The sequence below is a fragment of the Mauremys mutica genome, chromosome 21 (genome assembly GCF_020497125.1).
Source record: "Mauremys mutica isolate MM-2020 ecotype Southern chromosome 21, ASM2049712v1, whole genome shotgun sequence".
NCBI lineage: Eukaryota > Metazoa > Chordata > Testudines > Geoemydidae > Mauremys > Mauremys mutica.
Genome location: NC_059092.1, coordinates 7,212,877 through 7,235,508, shown reverse-complemented (window position 1 = coordinate 7,235,508; position 22,632 = coordinate 7,212,877). Strand labels below are relative to the sequence as shown.

Here is a 22,632-nt window from a genome sequence, read left to right as displayed (position 1 = left end):
ATATACTTGGGTGGTTACATTTCAAGGACTTATTACCAATACAAAAAGGCCCTGAACTAGGATGAAGGTATGTGCAGGATCACTTCTGCCTTATGCCTTGCACTAAGAGAAATGAGAACAGCTGGATCGGCCTGGATCTCTGACCCTCACAGCAAATTGGTCCCAAACCAGCTCTGACTGAAACTCCATGAGAATATTCCTCAGAACTGGCAAGTCCTGTGGGTTGGGTCATTTTATTCAGAACCTTACTTGCTCTATTTCTCTCTTCTCCATGCAGCTAGACAGAGGAGCTGGCGCTGGGAGACAGAGGTCTGACTTGAGCTAATGAACCCACTAATTGATTTTTAACTCAGGTCATTTTTAGTTACTATGCCCACATGCTTTATTTTATTTTATTTTTTTATTATTTTATTTTTGGCATTTTATTATTTCAATACCAGTATTGCACAGGGCTCGGAATGATCTCCTCACCAAGATTTTAAACATTCACACCCCTCTGGTCTCATCATTCAGGACAAAGTTAAAAGAACTTTGACTTATTTTAAATACCCTTTAATTACAATTAAATGGCAAAACACAGTCGAGGTGTTCCAGTCATTTAGTTCTCACAAATATCTTGGGAAGCTGCCAGCCCTCAGAAGGTTTTTTCAACCCAGCTCTTCTCCAGATGCGTTTCAGATCTTTCTCAAACTTGGCCTGGAAAGAAAAAGGGACGACTGTGAGCTCTCTTGGAAGTGACACGTTCAAACCAAGACACCCCACTACATAAGAAGTATCCTAAAGAGAAGCTGGGTGTTATCTGTATAAAGGAAGCAGTACGTTACCTAGGCAGCCTGTCCTGCTTCTCATAGTGTACTGTAGTTCTTATTGCAGAAAATGCATTTCAAATGCCGTATAACTGCATTTTAGAAATGCCCCATTAGAAATACTGAAAACAGAGACATATTTAAGGAGTTCAAATGTTAAGAAAAAACCAGTATCCAGCAGGGATCAAGAAAGGAAAGGGGACCTTTAACCCGGACTCTTTAAACTTGAAGGGGTTAACTGGGACTAACAAGACACAAACACCTGCTAAGGACATGTGTGATGGGAGAAAGACTAGAACAGGGATGAAACAATTTGAAGCATGGAAGACCTGTGGGCTGTGGAAAGGCAGAGTAAGTAGCCCATTCAACCAATGGAGTTGCATCTGCCTCTGCCAGTCAATGTGGACCCATGTCCTTCCTGCCCCCCTCCCCCATCCCCCCATTCTAGAAAGTAAAATGCTTCTAGACAGGAGTGCAGTGTGATATTTTCTCCTTAGCACATCAGCTGAGGATGCTGGCAAGACAGGTAGAAAATGGTTATTACACCAACTATCCAAACATCTTGGGCACGTGTACTACTCATTGGTGCATACGTCGACAGATTATCTTTATACACTGCAAAAGTCGTAACCATTCTTCTTTTCAAATTATTTGAAGGTCAAGATAGATCACCATGCATAGTGATGTATCATTCAAAGTTTAATACATCTCTTTACAGCTACAGAAATATTAAATAATTGGTCAAGGACATCCAGGTCAAAAAAAACAAGCCAAAAAGTTCAGAGGGTTCCAAAACCTGCATGATCTGCAAAGCCACCAGCCCAATGCACTGGAATTGTTCCAATCTTGCTGCCGTTTTTCACAAGTCAATTCTAGATTAAAAGCACCACATAAACTGCTAGCCATATCTAAAGAAAGTGCCAGCCACTTTTTGAAAATATGCTTCTGTTGATTTGCTGGACTGTTTAACCCAATCTCACCTGACGTTTTTTCCTGCGACCATCTAGTATCTTCCTCCGCAAAAAACGTGTTCGTTTGAGCAGCTTTTTGTACTTATGCCTATTCATTTTCCTCCTGCGGATCTTCAACACATTCTTACACTCAACCTTGTTAGTGCTGACTTCTCCGTCCTCTTCTTCCACATCAGCTCCCCGTTCACATGGGGGACAGTCATACTGTTGGGTAGGTTCATAAGCAAGCTTTTCATGAACATTGATGATCTCCACTTTAGGGAGGGAGTATCTAACAGTCAGCCAGCTTTCTAAAGGGCTGATGGACATTTTTCTGGGGACCAGCATTTCTTCCAGTTCAGGGTCCAGTGCATACCAGCGCTGAGGTTGGGCTCCATTCTTATCAGAGGGTTGTGTGCTGTAATTTCCAGATGTAGGACCAGAGCGCAGAACAGAAGATACTGATCTTGGCAAAAAATGTCCTCAAAGAAACAAGAGTTTTGTTTAAGAGTTAAACTTCTTGAAGAACACATTACATGCGTGTCTAGTTTTAAAATAGCTAAATATTAAAAATATGCCCAAAAAGCTACTTTAAAAGTTATTTAGGTTGCAAACTCAACCATTTGGAAGTTAGGAATTCCAAATTTACTCTCACCTGTCCAACCGTAATTCCACCCCTTGTGCATCCATTCTGTTTGCTGAATGAGGTAGGGGTCATGTGGAAAAAATAGTGTGCAATCACGTAATTAAAGACTGTATCAATGCATACACACAAGGGGTCAAATTAAAGTTGCATTGGGAGGCATAAAACTGGCATTTCTCAACTTCTGAGTGGGTGAGTTCGCAAGAGAAAGTAATTTAGGTTAATAGTTTTTTGGATGCAATTTTCTAATTTGTTTGTTCAAAGGAAAAAAGACAAATGCTATTGTGTACAACTATAACAACCCACAAATCGTGCACCACCGGCAGGCCGGGTTTGAACCCTGAACCTTCAGAATTGCAGCACAGACTTCTACTACAGTAGCCTGCAGCAGCAGTGGGTTGTTATCTCTGGGAAGATGTGGGCATGTGGGTCTGGTTGAGGGGAGGCCAATCCAGCTCTTTTCCCCTCTCCTTCCCCAGGGGATGGAAGAGTCCTGCATCTCATGGTTTCCCCAGAGGGAAAGACTGGAATGCTGGGCCCAAGTGCACTAGGGGGTGGGGGGTGGATTGTGGGAAGATCCCAGCCTAGCTCTGTCTCTCTCCCTCACTTACTCAGGAGTTGGAGGAGCTCCTAGTGGTGCACCCAAGAGAGGGGACAGATGATAAGACAGGTCCATGGCACGTGTTTGGCTAGGGAGGAATGAGAAGGGGAAAACCTAGCTTAAATATACCATAGTGGTATAACTACAGTATATAGTTACTGATGTTGCTTTTGTGGGCCCATAGTTAAAATACACACAGGAAATTTCAAATAATTATTTGGACCACTATGTTCAAAAACAGTTTAACACTAAAGAATGAAGCGGTTAAACTGTAATTTACCCACTAGTTGAACTAATGTAAAATGTGCACGTTACCTTAAGGAAAAGGGTACAATTCAACCAGCTAAAATTAAGCTAAAGAAGTTACCCCTGCATGTAGAGTAGGAAAAAAAGTCAGATATAAAAAGACCCTACGAACCTGAAAAAAATCTCAAGATTCAACCTTTCTGCTCCAAAATACATTCATTCCCCTTATGATCACATATAAAATGAAGGCAAAACTTCACAATAGTGTCAATACATGCCAGGCAGCAGGATTAGTGACCTACTGTTCTTCAGCACAAATGACTCATTCTCCTGACTTGTAATGCTTGCTGGCAAAAGAAACTCTGGAAGTCTAATTACCCCTGAAAACTTCAAATTCGGTTTTGCACTATGAGTTCTAACACAGACGAACTGGGGTGTATCTGTGTGTTAGTTTCACAGTTCTGTTTACCTGCAAATCGTGAGGCCTTCGCTAACTGAGATGTTAGCCGTGATATCAACATATTTGTTATTGATTTCTTCCCTCTGTCAGAGCCAGCAACGACTGCCAACATAAGAACCGTCATTCAGTGAACTACACAAAGCTGGAAGGAACCCAGCCAGGCACCAACCGTGATCAACCCCAACCGCTCCCCTGCCACCGCCCCCCACCCATCGACCCCAACCGCTCCCCTGCCCCAGGCCCCCACCCATCAACCGCAACCGCTCCCGTGCCCCAGCCCCCCACCCATCGACCCCAACCGCTCCCCTGCCCCAGCCCCCCCGGCCATCAACCCCAACCGCTCCCCTGCCCCAGCCCCCCACCCATCAACCGCAACCGCTCCCCTGCCCCAGCCCCCCACCCATCGACCCCAACCGCTCCCCTGCCCCAGCCCCCCACCCATCGACCCCAACCGCTCCCCTATCCCAGCCCCCCACCCATCAACCGCAACCGCTCCCCTGCCCCAGCCCCCCCGCCATCAACCCCAACCGCTCCCCTGCCCCAGCCCCCCACCCATCAACCACAACCGCTCCCCCGCCCCAGCCCCCCCGGCCATCGACCCCAACCGCTCCCCCGCCCCCCACCCATCGACCCCAACCGCTCCCCCGCCCCCCACCCATCGACCCCAACCGCTCCCCTGCCCCAGCCCCCCCCGGCCATCAACCGCAACCGCTCCCCTGCCCCAGCCCCCCCCGGCCATCGACCCCAACCGCTCCCCCGCCCCCCACCCATCGACCCCAACCGCTCCCCAACCGCTCCCCTGCCCCAGCCATCGACCCCAACCGCTCCCCCGCCACGGCCCCCAAGACCCGTTACTACGGGGACCCGGGGAATGAGCCCCGCCGCCCCGCGCTGCACGTGGCTCCCCGAGCCGAGCCCGAGCCCGCACTCACCATCCCGGGCCCGCCGCCGGGCCCCGCACAAACCCCGGGTTCCGGAAATTCCGGCGACGCTCCGGCCCGCCCGGCCCCGCGCCCCAGCGCCCGCGTTCCGGCCCCAGCGGTTCCGGCCCCGCCGGCCGGTGCAGCAGCATAAACTGCCCCCCGCCCGCGTGTGCGCCCTAGGTTGTACTGCGCATGCTCGGTACGGGATGGCCACTGTCCCCGGAGCGAGCGCGGCCGGGGGGGGCTTTGCACGGAGCGAACCGGGGGCGACGCACGTGGGCCAGGCACGCGGCCAGGCTGGCACCCCCGAGACCCGACGGACAGACAGGAGCCAGCAGAGAGCCGCAGACAGACAGACACACACACACACAAGGGTAACCCCCGCATACACACACACACACGGGTGAACCCCACATACGAGCCCCAGACAGTAACACACACACACACAAGGGTGAGCCCCAGACACTAACACCCAGTTGAGCCCTAGACACACACATACACAGCTGAGCCCCACACACACACGAGTCCCAGACACTAATACAGACACAAAGGTGAGCCCCAGACACATACAGACACACACACGAGCCCCAGACACTTAACACAAGGGTGAGCCCCAGACAGTAGCACACACACACACACACACACAAGGGTGAGCCCCAGACACTAACACACGGGTGAGCCCCCACACACACACAAGTCCCAGACACTAATACACACACAAGGGTGAGCCCCAGACACACACACAGGAGCCCCAGACAGTAACACACACACACAAGGGTGAGCCCCAGACACTAACACACACACACACACAAGGGTGAGCCCCCCACACACATGCACACATGGGTGAGTGCCCTAGAGAGATGCATGAACGTAGATGTAGGCACACACAGAGGTGAGTCCCAGACACACACACATGCATTTATACACACACACGCAGGTGAGCAGTAAAGAGCCCCATGAACACACACAGCTGAGCCCCAGACATACACATGAGAACACAGAGATGTGCATGCTGCACACAGATGTTTGAAACCCAAATGTTGAATCAGTGAAAGCACATGTTGGCCTGAATGTCTGTAATTACCTAGGTCCTAGCCTGAGGAAAGGCAGAGTGGCTGGAATCTCATCATTTGCATGCTTGGGCCACATTTCCACATGCTGCTTCTGGCCTGGGCATAACAGAAATGGGCGAAAGAATGGGTACTACTGCAGGGATATTGAATGACAGCAGAGTGTTCTGAGGAAAACATTCCTCTCTGGGGAATTTCCTTTGGGAATATGTTTGAAACACCCCCTCAAGCATGCAGCCCGGCCCCTCGCCTGTGATGATGTCTCCCTGTGTTTCCTACTGACTACCCATTATATCTCCTCCCTATATTTGGTGTCATCCCAGCAGATCAGGTTGGACTCTGATTTATTTTACCCAAGTTATCATACCCAAAACTATTGGTCACACTCTCTAGTGTGGCTTAAAGACACCGGAATGGGTCGTTCTCTTGCCATGCCTAACTCCAATGGGCATTTCTGAGCCTGTTGCTGGCCATCTCACAATAAACTGACCTCAGGGGTAGCATAAAAGCCGGAGGGAAGAAGAGCAGAAGACTTCTGGGCACCAGCCTTATCAGGGCTGCTTCAAACCCCAGAAGAAAATCATTGAACATTTATAAATGTTTTCTTGAAGTGGTTAGGGGGGTTTCCAGGGTTGACTTTCCAAAGTTCAGCACTTCTTAGAGGTGGGTTTTGCTGAATTCCAGAGAACATTCCATGCAGGAGGAAGAGGCCCCCATGACAGGAATCGATGGCCTCATATTACACCGCCCATGACACTGTGTCCAGAGCCAGTAGGCCACCCAGCAAGAGCCCTGGGGCAGCTTCCTACACGGAAGCTCTTCTCCAAGATGGGCTTGGCAATCCAAACTGGGGGAAGCCTGTCCACATTTAAACTGATACTGGAGAGACCAGGAAGGGCTCTCACTCTTGTTAATGTCAATACTCCCTATTCATTGGCTGTGGATGTCCCATCTGTGCCAATACTTTGTCAAACTCTTCAACTAAAACACCCTTCTTAACTGCAGTGGCTTCTAGCTTCATATGATATAGTTGCACTAGTGTTTTAGTCAACATTGCCTCTTCTAGGGTAAACAAGAACTACATTTCTAAAGGCAAGAAATACCCATGCTAATCAGAGGAGAGAGAACAAGCTTTGTGTGCCTTCTTTACATGGCATGAAAAAAAGCACTGTCCACCCACCCTGCAGTTTCACTTTTGCACCTCTCTGTCAAGTGAATCGAAGCAAACACACACATTCCCTCAGCAAGTGACTTCTGGTTGGTGCATCACTGCACTGGACCATGGACAGATCATTATGACATGGTGACACTTTCAGGTTGCCAATGGAGGTCAAAGGAATGAGGGGGTATATGGAGCAGAACAGGGACAGGCTACTACCCCCCACAGCTGTAGATTATGAACCAGTTTTCAACCAGTAGCTTCATTTCCCCCACTCTACAAGGCATAATGAACAGGCAGGAGACTTAGATACGTACAACCAGGAGGGGGGAAAAAAAGCTGTAACTACAATGAGTTTAAAAATAGCTTTTATTTTGACCTAAGACAGCATCAGCTGACTCTGAAGAGCATTACGGTGACTGGATTAACAGCACAGCGCCTTTAACCTAGTTTGACTGTAGTTCTGAGCAATAGCAAGTCAGTGCCCAGCCAGTAACGATGGGGCAGCCTAGATGAAGAGCACTTTGGGGGTAGTTACCAAGATTTTAGAGTTTGCATCCCATGAAGTGATGAAGTTACACCAGTTGGGGGGAAGGGTCTAAGTACAGAAGGCAGAGGACAAAGGAAATTGTAATTTAGGGACAGCCTTAATGCACGTGTAGAGGCAGCTGTAGATCCCACCTCATCGCAAGTCTCTCAGCCTTCTGAGAACATTAGACAGTGTGCAGTATGTCCGGAGAGGGCTGCAGCAGTAGTACCCCCACCCATGTGCATAGCAAGAAGGAATTTAAAACACAAATGGCCCATAGGTATAAGGTACAGCTATTTCAGCCATCAAAGAACCATGAATAACCCGGAACACCTATAATGCCCTGGCTAGATTTAACACTGAAATTCAGTGCACACAGAGCGATGAGCAGCAGTGGCAGAGTTGTTCCATAAGCCTATTTTGTCTGCCGAGCTGTATCAGCCAAAGGCTGTCTCTCTTCCCCCTTGGCAGGAGGACAGGGGACTATTTGTTTATGGCCGTCGCACCTAGAGAAACTTCAGGAAGGATTGGATTAAGGTAGCCCCAGGCTCTACGTACACCACAACAATGCCAGCTCCCCCACACTGGCATGGGGGCAGGGCAAAGGGGGCTAAGACCCCCCCCCTTTGAAGAGTGGTGGAAACCAATAGTTCTTGTCCCCATTTGTTCCCCACAAGCACTACTAGTGCCCCTGCCTTCATGGAAAGGCAGGGATGGGGCCCCAGCAGGTACCCCACTAGCTGGCAGTGTATCTGCTTCGGGGGGAAGTGAGTAGGGACTCCTGCACTCTTTCAGGAGGCTGGATGCTGGTATCAACACCCAAATGAGATGTAGAACAGTGGTTCTCAAGCCGGGGTTTGTGGCCCCCTGGGGGGGGGGGCACAAGCATGTTCCAGGTTGGGCCACCAAACAGAATCAGTGGGGCCCAGGGCAGAAAGCTGAAGCCCTGACACCGGGGGTTGAAGCCCAGGCCCTGAGCCCTGCCAGCCAAGGCAGATGCCAAAGCCTGAGCAATGTAGCTTCATGGGGGCTGGCTCAGGGCACCAGTGGAGCAAGCATGTGCCTGGGGCAGCACAAGCTAAGGGGCAGTATTCTGTCCATTCTTGGGGTGGCAGAGTCCAGGCAGGTGTGGTTTTTTAGGCATGTTTTGGCAGTTCAGGTGGCAGGCTGAGCAGTTCTCTCCTCTGCATCAGCAGCTTGGGCAGTGGCAGTCAGAGGGGCTTTTTGGGTTGGGTTTTTTTTTGCGCTTGGGGTGGCAAAAATGGTAGAGCTGGCCCTGGTAGGGGCCCTGTAGCACAGGGCCCTGGATGACTGGCTTGCTTGCTGCCCACTAACACCAGTCCTGGCTTTCATGTGCAGAAAAGCTGTTATTGTGACACAGGTAGGCCATGGAGTTTTTATAGCCTATGAGAACCCTTGATGTAGAAGGTAGTTCCCCCCCCACCTCCCACAGCAATTGATTCAGTCAGACCTAGTTACAGTTCATCTGCTGTTGGTACTGTGGCATGAGAACTAGGGGGGAAAAAAAGAAAGTGAGAACTTGATCCAGGTCCCTGGTCATGGGATCTGTATCTTAAACCAGCTTGCAAGATCACTCAGGGGCAGGTTTTGAAGAACAGCTACTGTCCTGGAAGAGACAGCTCAGAGCTTTGGCCCTTCTCCATATTGCTATTAAAGTCACAGCTCATCACAGAGAGAAAGCTATTCTTCAGCACACCATTAGCATAAGTAGGCAGCTTGATTTAAGAGATTAGTTTTTTTTCTTTTCAGTGCTTTTTCTAACACACTGCATAGTTCCTGCAATAAAGAGTCTTTGCTTCCATCCTTACCTCAGTCAGTATTCAGAGATCTCTGCTCTCTCTCATCTACAGGTAACATTTTGTACCCAACAATTAATTGCTCTCCATGTTTTGGGCACTACCCGTGAACTGAGCCAGCCTTTAACAGCCACCTTCAAGGTAGCACTGGACAGAGAGCAATGCCTTTCAGCTGGAATTTTGATCTCACACCCCTAGAGCCAGAGGCCCAGACTCCTAAGCTAGGTCCAGTAGAAAGCCTCTGAAGTAGTTCAGTAAATAAGTGGTTTTTGCTTAAACAAAAGCAGCTTTTATTGAAGACAAGTTAGGAGTCAAAAATACAAACCCCACCCCTACATGGACCAGGGGATTGGCCCCACAGCAAGGAAGGAAACAAGTGTCTTGTGCCATGACCATGGGGACACTTCTGGAGAAGTGCAGTGACCAGGGTTAAAGCTTCAGTCTTTACCCACCTGAACAGCCCTGACCTGCTAGACTGATTTACAGTACAAGAGTTACCAGAGAGGTTCAGCCTGCAGGAGCCATCCAGACATATCCCTCCAGCTTGGAGCAGGGACCATAACAACCCCTTTATTGGATGTAAAGAGGCCCAAATCCACTGAATGGAATGGTCTCACCTGCAACTCCCACCCATAAGAGTAGATATTACTGCTTTGGCATCCAATAGGAATAATACCCACCCCCTTAAGCTGTAGTTTTAATAAATTGGAGTGTTTGCTAAAAAGGTATCATTCCCCGTGTCCTGTTTCCTTCTCAGGGTTTGCAGAGGTTATTTGAACAGCTGAGCAAAAAAACCCTTCCAAATATCTGTACATGTTGGATAACAGTTTTGTTAATAGTCAAAGAGATCTAGACAAAGACATTGCCAACCAAGATTTAACTTCTGGCATTACTCTCAACCTGTAGTCCACGGTGCGTGTGTTACCATGGTAGTGTTCCCCCTTGCCCATCTAGGAAGGAGCCGTTGTCTTTTTCGCTGAGATTAGCCAGAACTGAGAGGATACCTGGGATAGCTTCTTGTATCTGCAAGGGAGCCTAGGAGGATCAAGATTAAAAAAAGTTATTAGGAGTATCCTTGGGGAAAGGCAAGCAATAGAATTCTAAGGAAGCTCTTGCACACCCATAAGTAATGTTGCACTTAATATAGTTTCCTAGTTAATGAGATGTGTTAAGGCAACAGGCTCTTCAAAACCTTCAGCAGCGGATTGCAAGAGTGAACTAGAGAACCAGTATTTTTTAAGGTGTTGAGATGCAAGGTTGGACCTCAAAAATATATAAATATAAAGTGTCTTGATGTCACTAACCATGTCTCCTCCCATGTCAGTTTGAATCCAGCCTGGGTGCAGAGAAATACAAAGGATTCCATCCCCTTTCAAGTCTGCAGCAAGACACCTGGTGATCATATTCAGTGCAGTCTGGAAGAGTGAAGATGGTATCAGTGTGTCAGTTTCACATATCAACTTTGAGGTCTGGAAGGAAGGCCAGCCAGTTAGTACCTTGCTTCCCCATCCCTGACCCGATGAGTGAGGGAGCTGTAGAAAGGTCCCCTCTGGAAGACGTACTTCAGACACTGTGGGCTTCAATCTCCTCTCTTAGAAGATGCCAATCAAGAGTGGGTCAAAAGTCAATGGACCTATTTTGGGGCAAGTGAGGAGAATGATGGGGCAATTTTTGGTTAAGTTCTGATAGATGTGGAAGTCCAGTTTGACACTCGCATGGAGGAGTCTTGTAAATATTCTTAGTTCAAAAGGTTCTGAAAGGCTCCATCTAGATACTCACAGCCCCCCAAATAAATACAGCCTTTCAGAACCCTTGAACTAAGAATATTTACACGACTCCTCCCTCCAAGCATTTAAGACCAACGAGAAAGAAAAGGTAACCCCTTCTTTCCCCACCAGCCTACTGGACAACTTGGTGAGTTTAATGGAGCTACTTGGTTTGTGCAGTCGTTGTACTGAGTGTCTGAAGAAACAGATGTTTCATTTAGTTCCTAAGCAGCAAGGTCCTAGAACCTTAGGAGTTGAGAAAGGCATGTTGTGGGAGAGGGGAGGAATGAGAAGGAAGAATGTCTGCCATAAGGGACATACGTCATTTAACCCAAGCAACCAGTATTCTATTAAATCCATCCTTGGCTAACCAAAACAAATAGCAAATCAGTCACAGTCCCTGGATATGTAGATGTTAAAAACCCACATTCATGTCGACACTAACCACGGTGAGACTGCCACTCCTTGCAATCAGTTTAATATTTACCCTATTGACCACCTTGCTGAGGTTAGGCAGAAGCCTTGCACTATGGCCAGTAGGTGCATCATAGGTCTAGGGAGATCTCCTAGATATGCTGGGTGCCTTCAGAAGGGACCATTAACAAGGCACTTAACTAACCACTATACTGTCCAGGTAAGGACAGCATGTTCCGTATTCCTGATAGATAGGTTTGTGGTAAAAGGGAGCTTTGTGCAGAAAGGAGGACGGCAACAGCTCTCTCGTCTTATTTTATATTGACTAGCAAGTCTTTACCTAGTAAAGGCCTCTTATACAGCATAGAGAATGAACCCCTATTTCTAAGTTAGTTACCAGTTTAGGATCCCCTTTAGCTCAGAGCATTGCCTGGTTTCAATTGAGCACAGCTTTGGAAAACACCCACCTTCGCTATTCTATAAGGATAGACTTTGAGGAACATCTCATTTGCCTGGACCAGTTGCATGGAGGCAGCAAGCGAGGACATGTTGATAATGGCTGCTCGGTGACAACCCATACCAGTGCTCAGCTGGGCTGCCTTCCTCAGAAGGGGAAGAAAGGCCTGTAAGAGAAAGTTCATTTTATTTCAACTTAAATTTCAGTCTCAGCCTGACCACGACCAATTTGGGATTAAACACTCTGTTCTATTAAGAGCCGAGCTCAACGTTATGCTACTATCCGACTTGCAGTAACATTAACACACTGGTAGACCCTCTACAGAGCTAGCTAATGATTTATGCTGACTTTAGAACCACCACAGATCTATCACCCACACAAAGCAAGCAGCTTCTCGATGTAATCCTTTGCTTATTTACAGTCCAAGTCTGCTCAGGACCTGGCACTCTGAACTCCTGAAGAGACATGATGTACTCTTGTCCCACAAGACAGGGAGATTTGCATACCATAGAAAGAGGCTAAAAGCGGCTTTGAGGAGCCCACCACGTACTGCTCATTGCTCAAACCAGAGGGCATGGTCAAACTAAGTGGATTGTGACACCCCACATACTGGGCTAGGGTTGAGACGGACCTCTCTCCAGAATAGTTTAAGAGCTTTGAGAGTCAGCATTAGCCAGTGTAGCCTGACCCAAAGTTGGGTAAATACAACTGTAACTTGAGGATTAATAGGTTCTTGTCCCAAGATCAGGCCCAGTAAGATTGTTGTAAAAATCCTGATTTGGGAACGCTGATATGCACAGGTGCACTCACACTATAGGAACTCATATATGATTAATAATTTAGCAAAGATTATAAACACGCTTAAACTTAAAGCAGATGGTGATAAAGATAATGGTTATGTATGAAAGATCAGGGTGTAAGTATGGATGTCCAAATGTACTTTCTGTATTATCTATATCACCATCATAGTCCTCATCTTCCCTGGTGGCCATCATTCTGGCCCCTCCCAAGATCTATATTTCTCCAACCCCTCTGTTGCCCTTGGTATGTTACTTTTTAGCAGGTTATGCTGACACTGCCATGACCAATTAGAGTGACCAGATGTCCCGATATTCAGCTGTCTGTCCCGCATCTCAACAGATGTGTGGTCGGGATGCCATTTGTCCTGATATTTGGCTTCAGCGGTGTTTCAGCTTTTTTTTGCGCTTCGGCAGCATCACGATTTTTTTTCTTGTCATCCGGTCACCCTATGGCCAAGGCATATTCAGTCGAGGTCCTTATTTGTATTTCCTCCCCTTAAGGTGCCCGGTTTCTATAGGTTAGTACATGTATGATGTTACCTTATTAGCATACACATCAATTTGCTGTCATGGCAGCTTTGAAGCTGGAGGTTCTGTCTGGAACTTTCCAGATGCTGGTGTCAGCTATGTTCTGTGCTGGGGTCAGCTGTGTTCTGTGTGGTTGATGTCAGTATTCTGGACAAAATTCCCTCTCTGGCAAACCACTTTCAGTTCCCTATAACTTACGAGTTACTGGTACTTAAGTTGATCTATGCTAAGGGTTATAGGCCTCAAGCCTCTATCTACTAAAAGGCCTGTAGGTTCCTTGCATTACTACTCAATATAAGAAAGCAGAACAAAGCAATGACTATAATACAGATAAGCTGGCCCACTGGGCTACCCCAGTGACCATGCAGTTAAGCATTAGCTTGTCTCTGGAAGACTCACCAGGCTCGTACAATGTAAAGAGGCATTGATGGGGCTCATGAAGACTTGTATAGGCAGTACACAAGGTACAGAGCCTTTTTAGTCTCTTTCCCAAAGTCAACCCACTTCCCGGTCTTACCTTAGTGACCATCAACTGAGCGACTGTGTTGGTTTCATAAATGGTGAGCATTGTTTCAGCAGTGACTTCTTCCAGGGACGCCACCACATTGATACCAGCATTGTTAATGAGGCAGTTCAGCCCTTTGTCTCCCAAGATCTCTTCCACTTCCTTGACTACTTTCTTTATGCTGTTTTCACAGACCACGTCTGCCACAGAGAGGAAAGGAAACACCAGCAATGAAGTGGATTCTCTAGGACAGTGATAGTCTGGGTACCCAGTATGGGCTGCAAAGGCAAAGCCAGTGCATCAGGCTGGCTCAGGATATGTGTAGGAAATATGCTTGGTGGAAATTTAAGTCCCACTGAAACCAAGCATGGCCAGAACATTTAAGCAAGAGGAATGTTACGTGGTCCATGTTGAACAAGGCGTCTTCCCTTTAATGAAGGTGGGAAATAAGGGCTTCCTCACCCCAGCCCGATACACATCTGGTCATGCATGGCCAGTCCTCTTGCCTGACTTAGCTCAGTTTGTATTCATGACCAGAAGGGGCTAAGTGCACAACAATTTCAGGTTTGTCACATCAAAGTCAGGGTACAAAGAGGATGTATGATCTCAATCCAGCACCAGGACTGATACTGTGAGATCCAATACAAGCTAAAGGAGAGAAGGACCTGAGAGTTTGGGTGTCCCCCTCTCAAGCCATTCCACATAGACATGAGAGCAAGACAAAGCGTGGATCCAAACTCTGAGGTTGTTTGAATGTGGAGTTTTGCCTCAGTCCTCCTTCAGTGAGGGACTGACAATAAGTTGGGGGGAGGGAAAAGAGGAGTTCTCTTCAATAAGCAGTAGTCAGATGTCAAAATTGATCTAAAAAACAGTGAGTTTCAGTTAATGTATACACCGTCACAGACAAGCCAACAAACCCTGAAAGCCAAGTATTAGCACGGACCATTTCTCAAACACGAGAAGGAACCAGACTGTCACACAAGAGTTATAAGAAATCTGTACAGTACCAGAGATCTGGGGAGTGGCTTTAAGTTATTAGTGAAGAGATGCGACTTCTGATCTTCCACTCCCATGTCTCAAAAGCAACCCAACCTTGCTATGTAGCACATGCTTTGGTTTGTTACGAGGCCCTTCCACTCACCAAGCTGGAGTAGTTTGATGTTGCTATACTGCTTGCTGAGCTGCTGGAGTTCCTAGAAACAGAAGGAAAAATTGAGTTGTGGTCTCGTCTGCCTGTGGTTATGGCTCAGTTTTCAGGAGTGCTGAGCACGCCTGTCTATTTAGCTTCCCCGGGAGTGTGGTGCTGGCCACCTCTGAGAAGTCAAGCTCTTACTGACTCACTTGGTAAAGCCACTAGCAGCCCCACACCATGAGGGCACCCTGCTTACAGTCTCCATTGGGCGAGCATGCAGGGCGTGTATCCAGCAGTCTAGCCATGAGATGGAACGCTACTGGTGAGCCCATCCTGCAACGGGCTTCGGATAGCAGGATAACACAACCTATTGCATGCAGTTGCTGGACCGACATTACACTGCTTCCCATTCAGAGAATCAGCTACAGAGTTCCACAGCCTGAGTGTTTAGTCATTGAAGATTCAGGCACGTCTGTGCTGGCAGCAGCATGGAAAAGCAGCACTAGTTTAAGTAAGGAGCATTTGAGAACATAAGGGCAATCAGTGGGAAGTTTTTTTTATTGTGCAAGACTCAAGACTGAATTATTTTCAGTTCCATGCACTACAGTCAAGTTCTCTGCAAGACAGTCAGTGAAATTGAAGACTGAAGTTTAACTGTCCAATGAAGTGGGTTTTAGCCCAGGAAAGTTTATGCTCAAATAAATTTGTTCATCTCTAAGGTGCCACAAGTCCTCCTGGGTTTTTTTTGTTTTAGGGAAACAAGGAGTCACTAACTTGCAGGAACACAATTGCAAGGGTAGCCTAGCTGCCACTAGACAGATTCAGGTTGATGATCCTGGGGGAACACTTCCCTTCTAGGCCACAAAGCAGGGTGTAAATCTTAGCCAAATGAAACAAACAGGGTGGGTTCTTCTCAGTCTCATTCCAGAGAGTGAATTCCCACAGGCAATTCTTATTCTCACCAGAGAGCCTCAGACACTGAGTTGCTGCCATCTGATGGGTGTTTGGTCACCCTAAACACAGGCCACCAGACAGCAAGTGTCAAAAATGGGGACGGGGTGCAGAGTAACTGGCACCTATACAAGGAAAAGCTCCAAATATTGGGACTGTCCCTATAAAAATCCCGACATCTGGGCACCCTACCTGTGTTAAACAAGCTGGTGCTTGCTATCAGTCTGATTAGTGATTGAATCACAGATCTGATCCTCTTGTTGGCAGCCTCAGGGTGGTGAGAGATGGAAAAAGCCATGGAGATTTTGGTTCCCACCACAAACATCTTGAGGTGACCCTTGCAGATAAGGCACAAGGCTTGTCGGCTGGGAACCTTGCCTCGATACTGCTCTTGAAATGAGGAAGAGACTTGGGCCTTTGGTTTCATCCTGGCCCTTTTCACAGATGGTAAATTCCAAAGACTCGTGACCACTGGGTTGTGTTTACTTTAAAAAGTTCAAGTTAAAATACTGTCAGCTGCACCTACTCCAGGGTCAATCATGACTCAGGCAAAGCCAGGGGCCAGGATCAATGATGCTGGTCCCTCCACCCCAGACCAAAATGTAACAAGTTACAAAGCCTCCAGAATGTAGCTTGTGTCTTGAGAGAGTCAATTCAGAGTCTCTAAAAGACAGAGTTCCAGAAAAGATTTGACTCCTCATTTTATTTAGTGGGTCCTTCTGGCTACAGAGTCCTCCATCTGCCAAAGTTTTTATGTAAAAGGAACAGTCCAGTTTCCCTACAGGATGCAGTGACAAAGGGAAACTGTTAAGCACCAGCATCTTCTATTGCAAAGTCAGAATGATAGCCCTCCACTGTCCCTCGCTGCACTTTTCTCTGGAGTTCTTCTAGGGAAGAATGTGCTATCACACAGGGACACACTGCAGGAGAGGGGAGCAGAGTAGAAGAACTAGCTTTGAATGTAGGAACCTAGTTAGAGAGAAGTGTCCTATATTCAGAGGGGTCTGGAAGGATCATGCATGTCTTCAAGTTGGGGATAGGAGGGGTAGAAAGACAGGTTATCCTTCTAGATCCCTCCAACCTTGCTGATTAGGGACCTTGCTAACCAAGAACCACCTTGTGCAACAACTCACCAACTATGGTGCCTGATTGAGTCAGCAGACCCCTGGTTTATCCATCGGCTTGGAAAGATTACATTTTATTAACATTTATTATTTAAAAATAGAACTTTCACTGTGCAGAGACCGAGTGTTTCCATATAGGTAAAGAAATAGGGTGCTTGAGAATTTAAAACACTCTGATTTGAGGATATTTTGTATCTTGACAACCTGTGTTTTGACAGTTACAAAGCTTTAACTTTGTGAATCTTGATCTCTATCATTAAATAATTGTTGTATGACACCCTCCATTATTCCCCACAACTATGAATGTTTACGTAGGTAAAAATAAGAAAAGTCTTTAAGTATCTTCCATCAAAATAAAAAGTTAAATTCTGCCAAGCCTATTTGCATGTGAGGGGCTGCCACTGGGACATTCTCTGTGCAGAGTCCTTAACTGTGAACTGCAGGTTGTGAGGAGGGTGGAATAGGAGGAGATCCAAGAAGCCAAGAGCCATTGGCCTTCAGGACATGCTTGACTGATCATTAACTGCTTACTCCTGTTTTCCAGAACAGCACAAGTGTTTTGTTAATCCTGAATGGGTGAGCTGGAATGCAGGATTGATTTGGTCAGAGATCTGTAGCCATTTAGAATACCTCAGAAGGTATCTAGTCCAATCCCTTGCTCAAAGCAAGGCTAATCCCCAGGCAGATTTTTACCCCCGTTTCCTAAATGGCCCCCTCAAGGATTGAGCTCACAACCCTGGGTTTAGCAGGCCAATGCTCAAACCACTGAGCTATGCCTCCCCCCTGCCCTATTGCTCCTGTGCCTAGGGCAATGGGCGGGTAATTAACACATTGAACAATACAGCATCAGACACATCCATGCTAAAGCGGGGTACTGTACTCCTAGGAGAAGGGGTACTAGACAGACCACAGGATCTCTAGCCTCAGAAGTCCATTTGCTAGGCGCACACAGTAGACAGCACCTAGGATTTATTCAGCACAAGTCAGTCTAAGCTGGCAGAGACTCACATGCAAAAGCTTTCAACTGTTCTGTTATCCCCGGGGTCAGCAAGGTACAGGAAAGACATTTGCTCCTTCTGTAGTTGGGAGGATTGGGTGGAGGGATCCAGTGTGTTCCCAGGTTACTGGAGAAGTACCACCATTGGCTATGCTGGCAGTTAGCCTACATAGAGGAGAAGAGGTACAAGAAGATCAAGCAAAATATTTAAGCCCTCAAGGCAGGCTTTTAAAAGCCATTGGCGGCTTCTTTCCCACCTTTCCAGGGGCAGTCTGGAAGCAACTCAGGCAGGGCCGGTGCAACCATTTAGGCGACCTAGGCACTTGCCTAGGGCGCTAGGATTGGGGGGGGGGGGGGGCATTTTATTCGGCAGCGACCGCGGTGGCTGGATCTTCGGCCGCCCCGGTCGCCGCCGGCATTTAGGCAGAGGGAGCTGGGGCAGGCGGGCGCGGGAAGGGAGGGTGGCACACAGGGGGACTCCCCGCCCCAGCTCACCCCTGCCCCACCTCTTCCCTGAGCACACCATGTCCCCTTCACTTCTCCTGCCTCCCAGGCTTGCGGCACCTAAGCTGATTGGTGCCGCAAGCCAGGAGAAGTGAAGCAGCCATGGCATGCTTGGGGAGGAGGCGGGGCAGGGGTGAGCTGCTTCACTTCTCCCACCTCCCAGGCTTGCAGTGCCAATCAGTTTAGGCACCGCAAGCCTGGGAGGTGGGAGAAGTGAAGCAGTGATGGGGTGCTCGTGCATGGAGCAGGGGTGAGCTGCCGCAAGGGGGGGCCGCCTCAGGGCGGAGGGGGGGAGCTGCCGCAAGGGGGGGGCCGCCTCAGGGCGGAGGGGGGGCAAGGTGGAAGTTTCGCCTAGGGCACGAAACATCCTTGCACTGGCCCTGAACTCAGGTCTCCTGTAATTGGATTTTTACAAATCCAGATTGGAGAGGCCTCCCCAGACATTTCCAGAGTTCATCATCCAGCTCAGGAGAGGACACTAGGATCAGACCATTCTAGTCTGGTAGCTTTTACATCCACTTTTCACTGGTAGGGCTACACAAGGTGCAGAACAGTGGAGACTCAGGCCCTAGGTGGTTAAAAGAGCCAGAACTGGGTAAATGTGACTTTTCCCATACATCTACTCCATGGGAACAAAGACTATCACTTAAACCTGGCTATAAATGGGAACCATGTGAAGTAAAAGCCTTTGGAGGGGCAGGCGCTAACATCTTGCTGGTGGAAGCTTTGAACACTCAAAGCTCCTGCTTTACTAAAATAAGTTGAGCTACGTGATATTTGAGTGGGGAGTGAGGAAGAGACAATAATGAATATCACTGCTTTTCTGCTCACACGTGCTTAGAAAGAGCTCATATTTGGCATCCAAGAAAAGTTAACACAAGTACTGTTGCCAAGTCATGATTTTATCGTGAGTTTTGCCAAGTTCAGTGTTTAAGGCCCCAGCTGCTGAAGTCAGGAGAATCTCTCCTTTCTTTGGAAAAGGGAGTTGCTAGCTCTCAGGGCTGCAGGAAGAGAGCTCAGACAAGACACCTTGCAGGCTCGGCTGTGCCATCTACCTTCTAATTCAAAACGAGGTTTCAAAGCCTTGTGATTTTCAGGAGCCCCATTCAGGATTTTTGAATGCTTAGGGTAGGCAATATTGTTCTCTACAGAGAGAAAGATAACTTCTGTTTTCCCCTCCTCCACAGGGTTTCAGAAGCCACCTTTTAGCAATACCCCTTGCTGGGGGAAGGAGTGTTAATTTCAAGCCAGCTTCAGAGAAGATTTATTATTTGTATTGGTGTAATGCTCAGAGCATTGTGCTTCAAGTGGTGGCCTGCATGCCAGATCCATCCAGCCTGCAAGGCAAGGGCCTTCCATGTGGCCCACTGCCTGGTGTCAGCTGTTCCTTCCTGCCTCCTAGGAAGCAGCAGCAGCAAACCCAAACTGCTCAGAAGCAGCACAGATCTCCTCCCCTCTCCCCCATCCCTGTGCCCAAGGTCTAGGGGTAAAGACAGGAATTGAAGCCCCATCTCTCAAGTTAATACCCTAACTAGTAGACCAGCCCTCTCAAAATTGGGTCAGACCAAAGGTCCAGTATTCTGTCTTCATATGGTGGTCAATGCCAGGTGCCCCAGAGGAAATGACAGGTAATCAAGTGATCCATCCCGTCACTCATTCCCAGCTTCTGGCAAACAGAGGCTAGGGACACCATTCCTGCCCATCTTGGCCAATAGCCATTGATGGACCTATCCTCCGTGAACTTATCTAGTTTTTTTTAACCCTGTTATAATCTTGGCCTTCACAACATCCTCTGGCAAAGCGTTTCACAGGTTAACTCTGCGTTCTGTGAAGTATTTATTTTTAAACCTGCTCCCTCTTAATTTCATTTGCTGCCCCCTAGTTCTTGTGTTAAGGGAGTGTTGTTTACTACTTCTCATATTTACTTTCCCCACACCCGTCATGATTTTCTAGATCTCTATCATATCCCCCACTTAGTCATCTCTTTTCCAAGCTGAAAAGTCCCAGCCTCATTAATCTCTCCTCATATGGAAGCAGTTCCATACCCCTAATCAGTATGGCGACCACATCTGCATGCAGTATTTAAGATGTGGGCGTACTATGGATTTATAGAGGCAATATGATATTTTCATCTTATCTATCCCTTTAAGGACTCCCAACATTCTGTTCACTGTTTTGACTGCCGCTGCACAGTGAGTGGATGTTTTCAGAGAACTATCCACAATGACGCCGAGATCTCCTTCTTGAGTAGGAACAGCTAATTTCAACCCCATCATTTTATATGCATAAAGAATACAGGAAGGCACACACCAGACATTCTCCGAAGTCAGCCAAGGGCAGACTTTGACCTTGCAATTAGCAGGCAGGCCGTGGGTTCAAGGATTTATGCCAAAAGGCAAAGGGCAGACCACAGAGATACACTGTGAAGTTACTCACCAGAATGGTTCCCCCTTTCTGTGAAGAGAGGGTGGGTGACAAATTACCCCACTTGCAAGTTAGATACCCCAAAGCTATGATTAGCAATCACTCACTACGAGTGAAGTCTGGAGAGTGCCGGGACAAAGAAGTCAAGTCTATACCCACAATATTATACTAGGACTGCTGATTGAAAGGGGGCAGGGGAATCTAATGAATTGGCTGAGAAGGTTTCAAGAATACAGATTTAAGTCTACAAAGGAATCCATTTGGCTAGCGATAAGTGAGCTGATCCCAACTTGAAGGAAAGAGGGAGTAACCCCCCCCCCCCCAAACCACCGCCACACCACTCTGACATGAAGTAAGACTGAAATACACCAAGGCAATGAACTGCTTTTCTAGCAGAACAAAAACCCCATCAGACAAAAGGCAAGGGAATCAATGAAGCAACGCAACAGAAGAGATCCAGGAGTCTAGTACTGGTAGGAGTCAGCTTTCAGGAATCAGGGGGTTAGCAGAGTCAGGGATTTACCTATCCAGCACTGAATGAATGAGGGAACAGGGTTAGTGGCTTTGAGGGAAGTTTAATATGGGGCAGCTGTGTAAGTAGACTGCTTTCCAGATGCGCCTTCCAGCTAAGAAAGAAGTCTGTCCTCAGCTCTGCAATGTACAAGAGCCATGGGAATGGCAGCAGTCCTTGTTAATTTCATTTTAAGTCTTGTGCCCTTGAAAGGTGGGGAGTTACCAGCAGTAGCTCCGCAGCGCATAAACAGGAGCTTTTGCAGGAGCCAGCCCCACCTCAGAGTTAGAGATCGAGCAGGGTTTTAAAAAAAAAATCCTTAGGGAGACTAGCCAGTTTCCCGGCAGGTTGAAAGTTTGGAATAGGACTTGTGCTGCACCAAGGAATCAGCCAACATTAGGGTGACCAGACCTCCCAGTTTTATAGGCACAGTCCCAATTTCAGGGTCTTGTTCTTATACAGGCGCCTATTACCCCCCAGCCGCTGTCCCGAGTTTGGTCACCCTAGCAAACACTGAAGTTTTTCCCAGCCAGGGCCTGATCCTTGGATTTCACCCTGAGCCACACCCAGTAGCCCGGGGGGGGGAGCAGGGAGCCCCCCCTTCCAGCAGGGGCACTGAGACAATTTGTCGCGGGGGGGGGGGCGGCTGAGAGCCATTAAACCAAACTGTAAACCCTGGATATGATGGAAACTGCTCCAAGCGCGGGGGGGGGGGGGGTGGAGCAGCCCCCCCAGTTCCAGCCCTATGGCCCAGAACTGCCTCCCTCCCCGCCCCGGGCTGCAGAAGCCCCCTGTGCCCGTGAGCCAACCCCCCCCCCGGGACGGGCCGGGGCCGGGGGGGGGGTCTCGGCAGGGTCCCTCCCGTTCTACCTGCGCCTTCTCCGGGTAGCGGCACGTGGCGATCACCCAGTCCGGAGCGGGGCTCGCGGCCGCCAGCCCCCGCGCCAGCCCCAGCCCGATGCCCCGGCTGCAGCCGGTGATGAGCACGGAGCGGCAGCGCTGCTGGGCCATGCTGGGGCCGGACGCCGCTGAGCCGGGCCGGGCGCGGGCGGGGCGGTTTTAACCCAGCCCGGGGGGGCGGGGCCGGGGCCTCGCCCCCGCCCCCACAGGGCCCCACCCCCAGCTGCTCCCCTCCTGGGCCCTGTCCCTCACCCCCACCGGCTGCTGCTCCCGTGCCCCCCATCCCCTCCTAGGGACCCCCCGCTCCCTGCCCCAGGGGATCTCCCCCACCCATCCCAATCCCACCCCCTCCCCCTCCCAGGGTCCCCCCCACCCCACCCATCCCATCCCCCCCCCCCTCCCAGGGTCCCTCCCA

The 22,632-nt window shown here is 48.7% G+C and overlaps 2 protein-coding genes across 2 annotated transcripts; both read right to left on the bottom strand.

Moving 5' to 3' along the window:
* Nucleotides 1-536: 536 nt before the first annotated feature.
* AURKAIP1 (aurora kinase A interacting protein 1) lies at nt 537-4,761 on the bottom strand. The gene is made up of 4 exons (XM_044995818.1): nt 4,639-4,761; nt 3,716-3,808; nt 1,787-2,238; nt 537-696 (listed from the first exon to the last, which is right to left on the bottom strand). The coding sequence occupies exons 2-4, from the start codon at nt 3,765-3,767 to the stop codon at nt 595-597; spliced, it is 606 nt and encodes a 201-aa protein (XP_044851753.1). The 5' UTR covers nt 3,768-3,808; nt 4,639-4,761; the 3' UTR covers nt 537-594.
* Nucleotides 4,762-9,192: 4,431 nt separating this feature from the next.
* LOC123354488 (C-factor-like) lies at nt 9,193-22,361 on the bottom strand. Its single transcript, XM_044996602.1, has 6 exons — nt 22,188-22,361; nt 14,816-14,867; nt 13,687-13,874; nt 11,852-12,007; nt 10,509-10,619; nt 9,193-10,239 (listed from the first exon to the last, which is right to left on the bottom strand). Exons 1-6 carry the CDS (start codon nt 22,326-22,328, stop codon nt 10,126-10,128), a joined length of 762 nt encoding a protein of 253 aa, XP_044852537.1. The 5' UTR covers nt 22,329-22,361; the 3' UTR covers nt 9,193-10,125.
* Nucleotides 22,362-22,632: the final 271 nt, after the last annotated feature.

Coding starts and splice junctions, on each gene's coding strand:
- AURKAIP1 (XM_044995818.1), bottom strand. CDS start 3,767: ATGTTGATATCACGGCTAACATCTCAGTTAGCGAAGGCCTCACGATTT. Junction 2,239..3,715: donor GAAGGCCTCACGATTTGCAG/GTAAACAGAACT, acceptor TGTTTCTTTGAG/GACATTTTTTGCCAAGATCA. Junction 697..1,786: donor GTCGCAGGAAAAAACGTCAG/GTGAGATTGGGT, acceptor TTTTCTTTCCAG/GCCAAGTTTGAGAAAGATCT.
- LOC123354488 (XM_044996602.1), bottom strand. CDS start 22,328: ATGGCCCAGCAGCGCTGCCGCTCCGTGCTCATCACCGGCTGCAGCCGG. Junction 12,008..13,686: donor CTCAGTTGATGGTCACTAAG/GTAAGACCGGGA, acceptor TTTCTCTTACAG/GCCTTTCTTCCCCTTCTGAG. Junction 10,240..10,508: donor CTGACATGGGAGGAGACATG/GTTAGTGACATC, acceptor TGATCCTCCTAG/GCTCCCTTGCAGATACAAGA.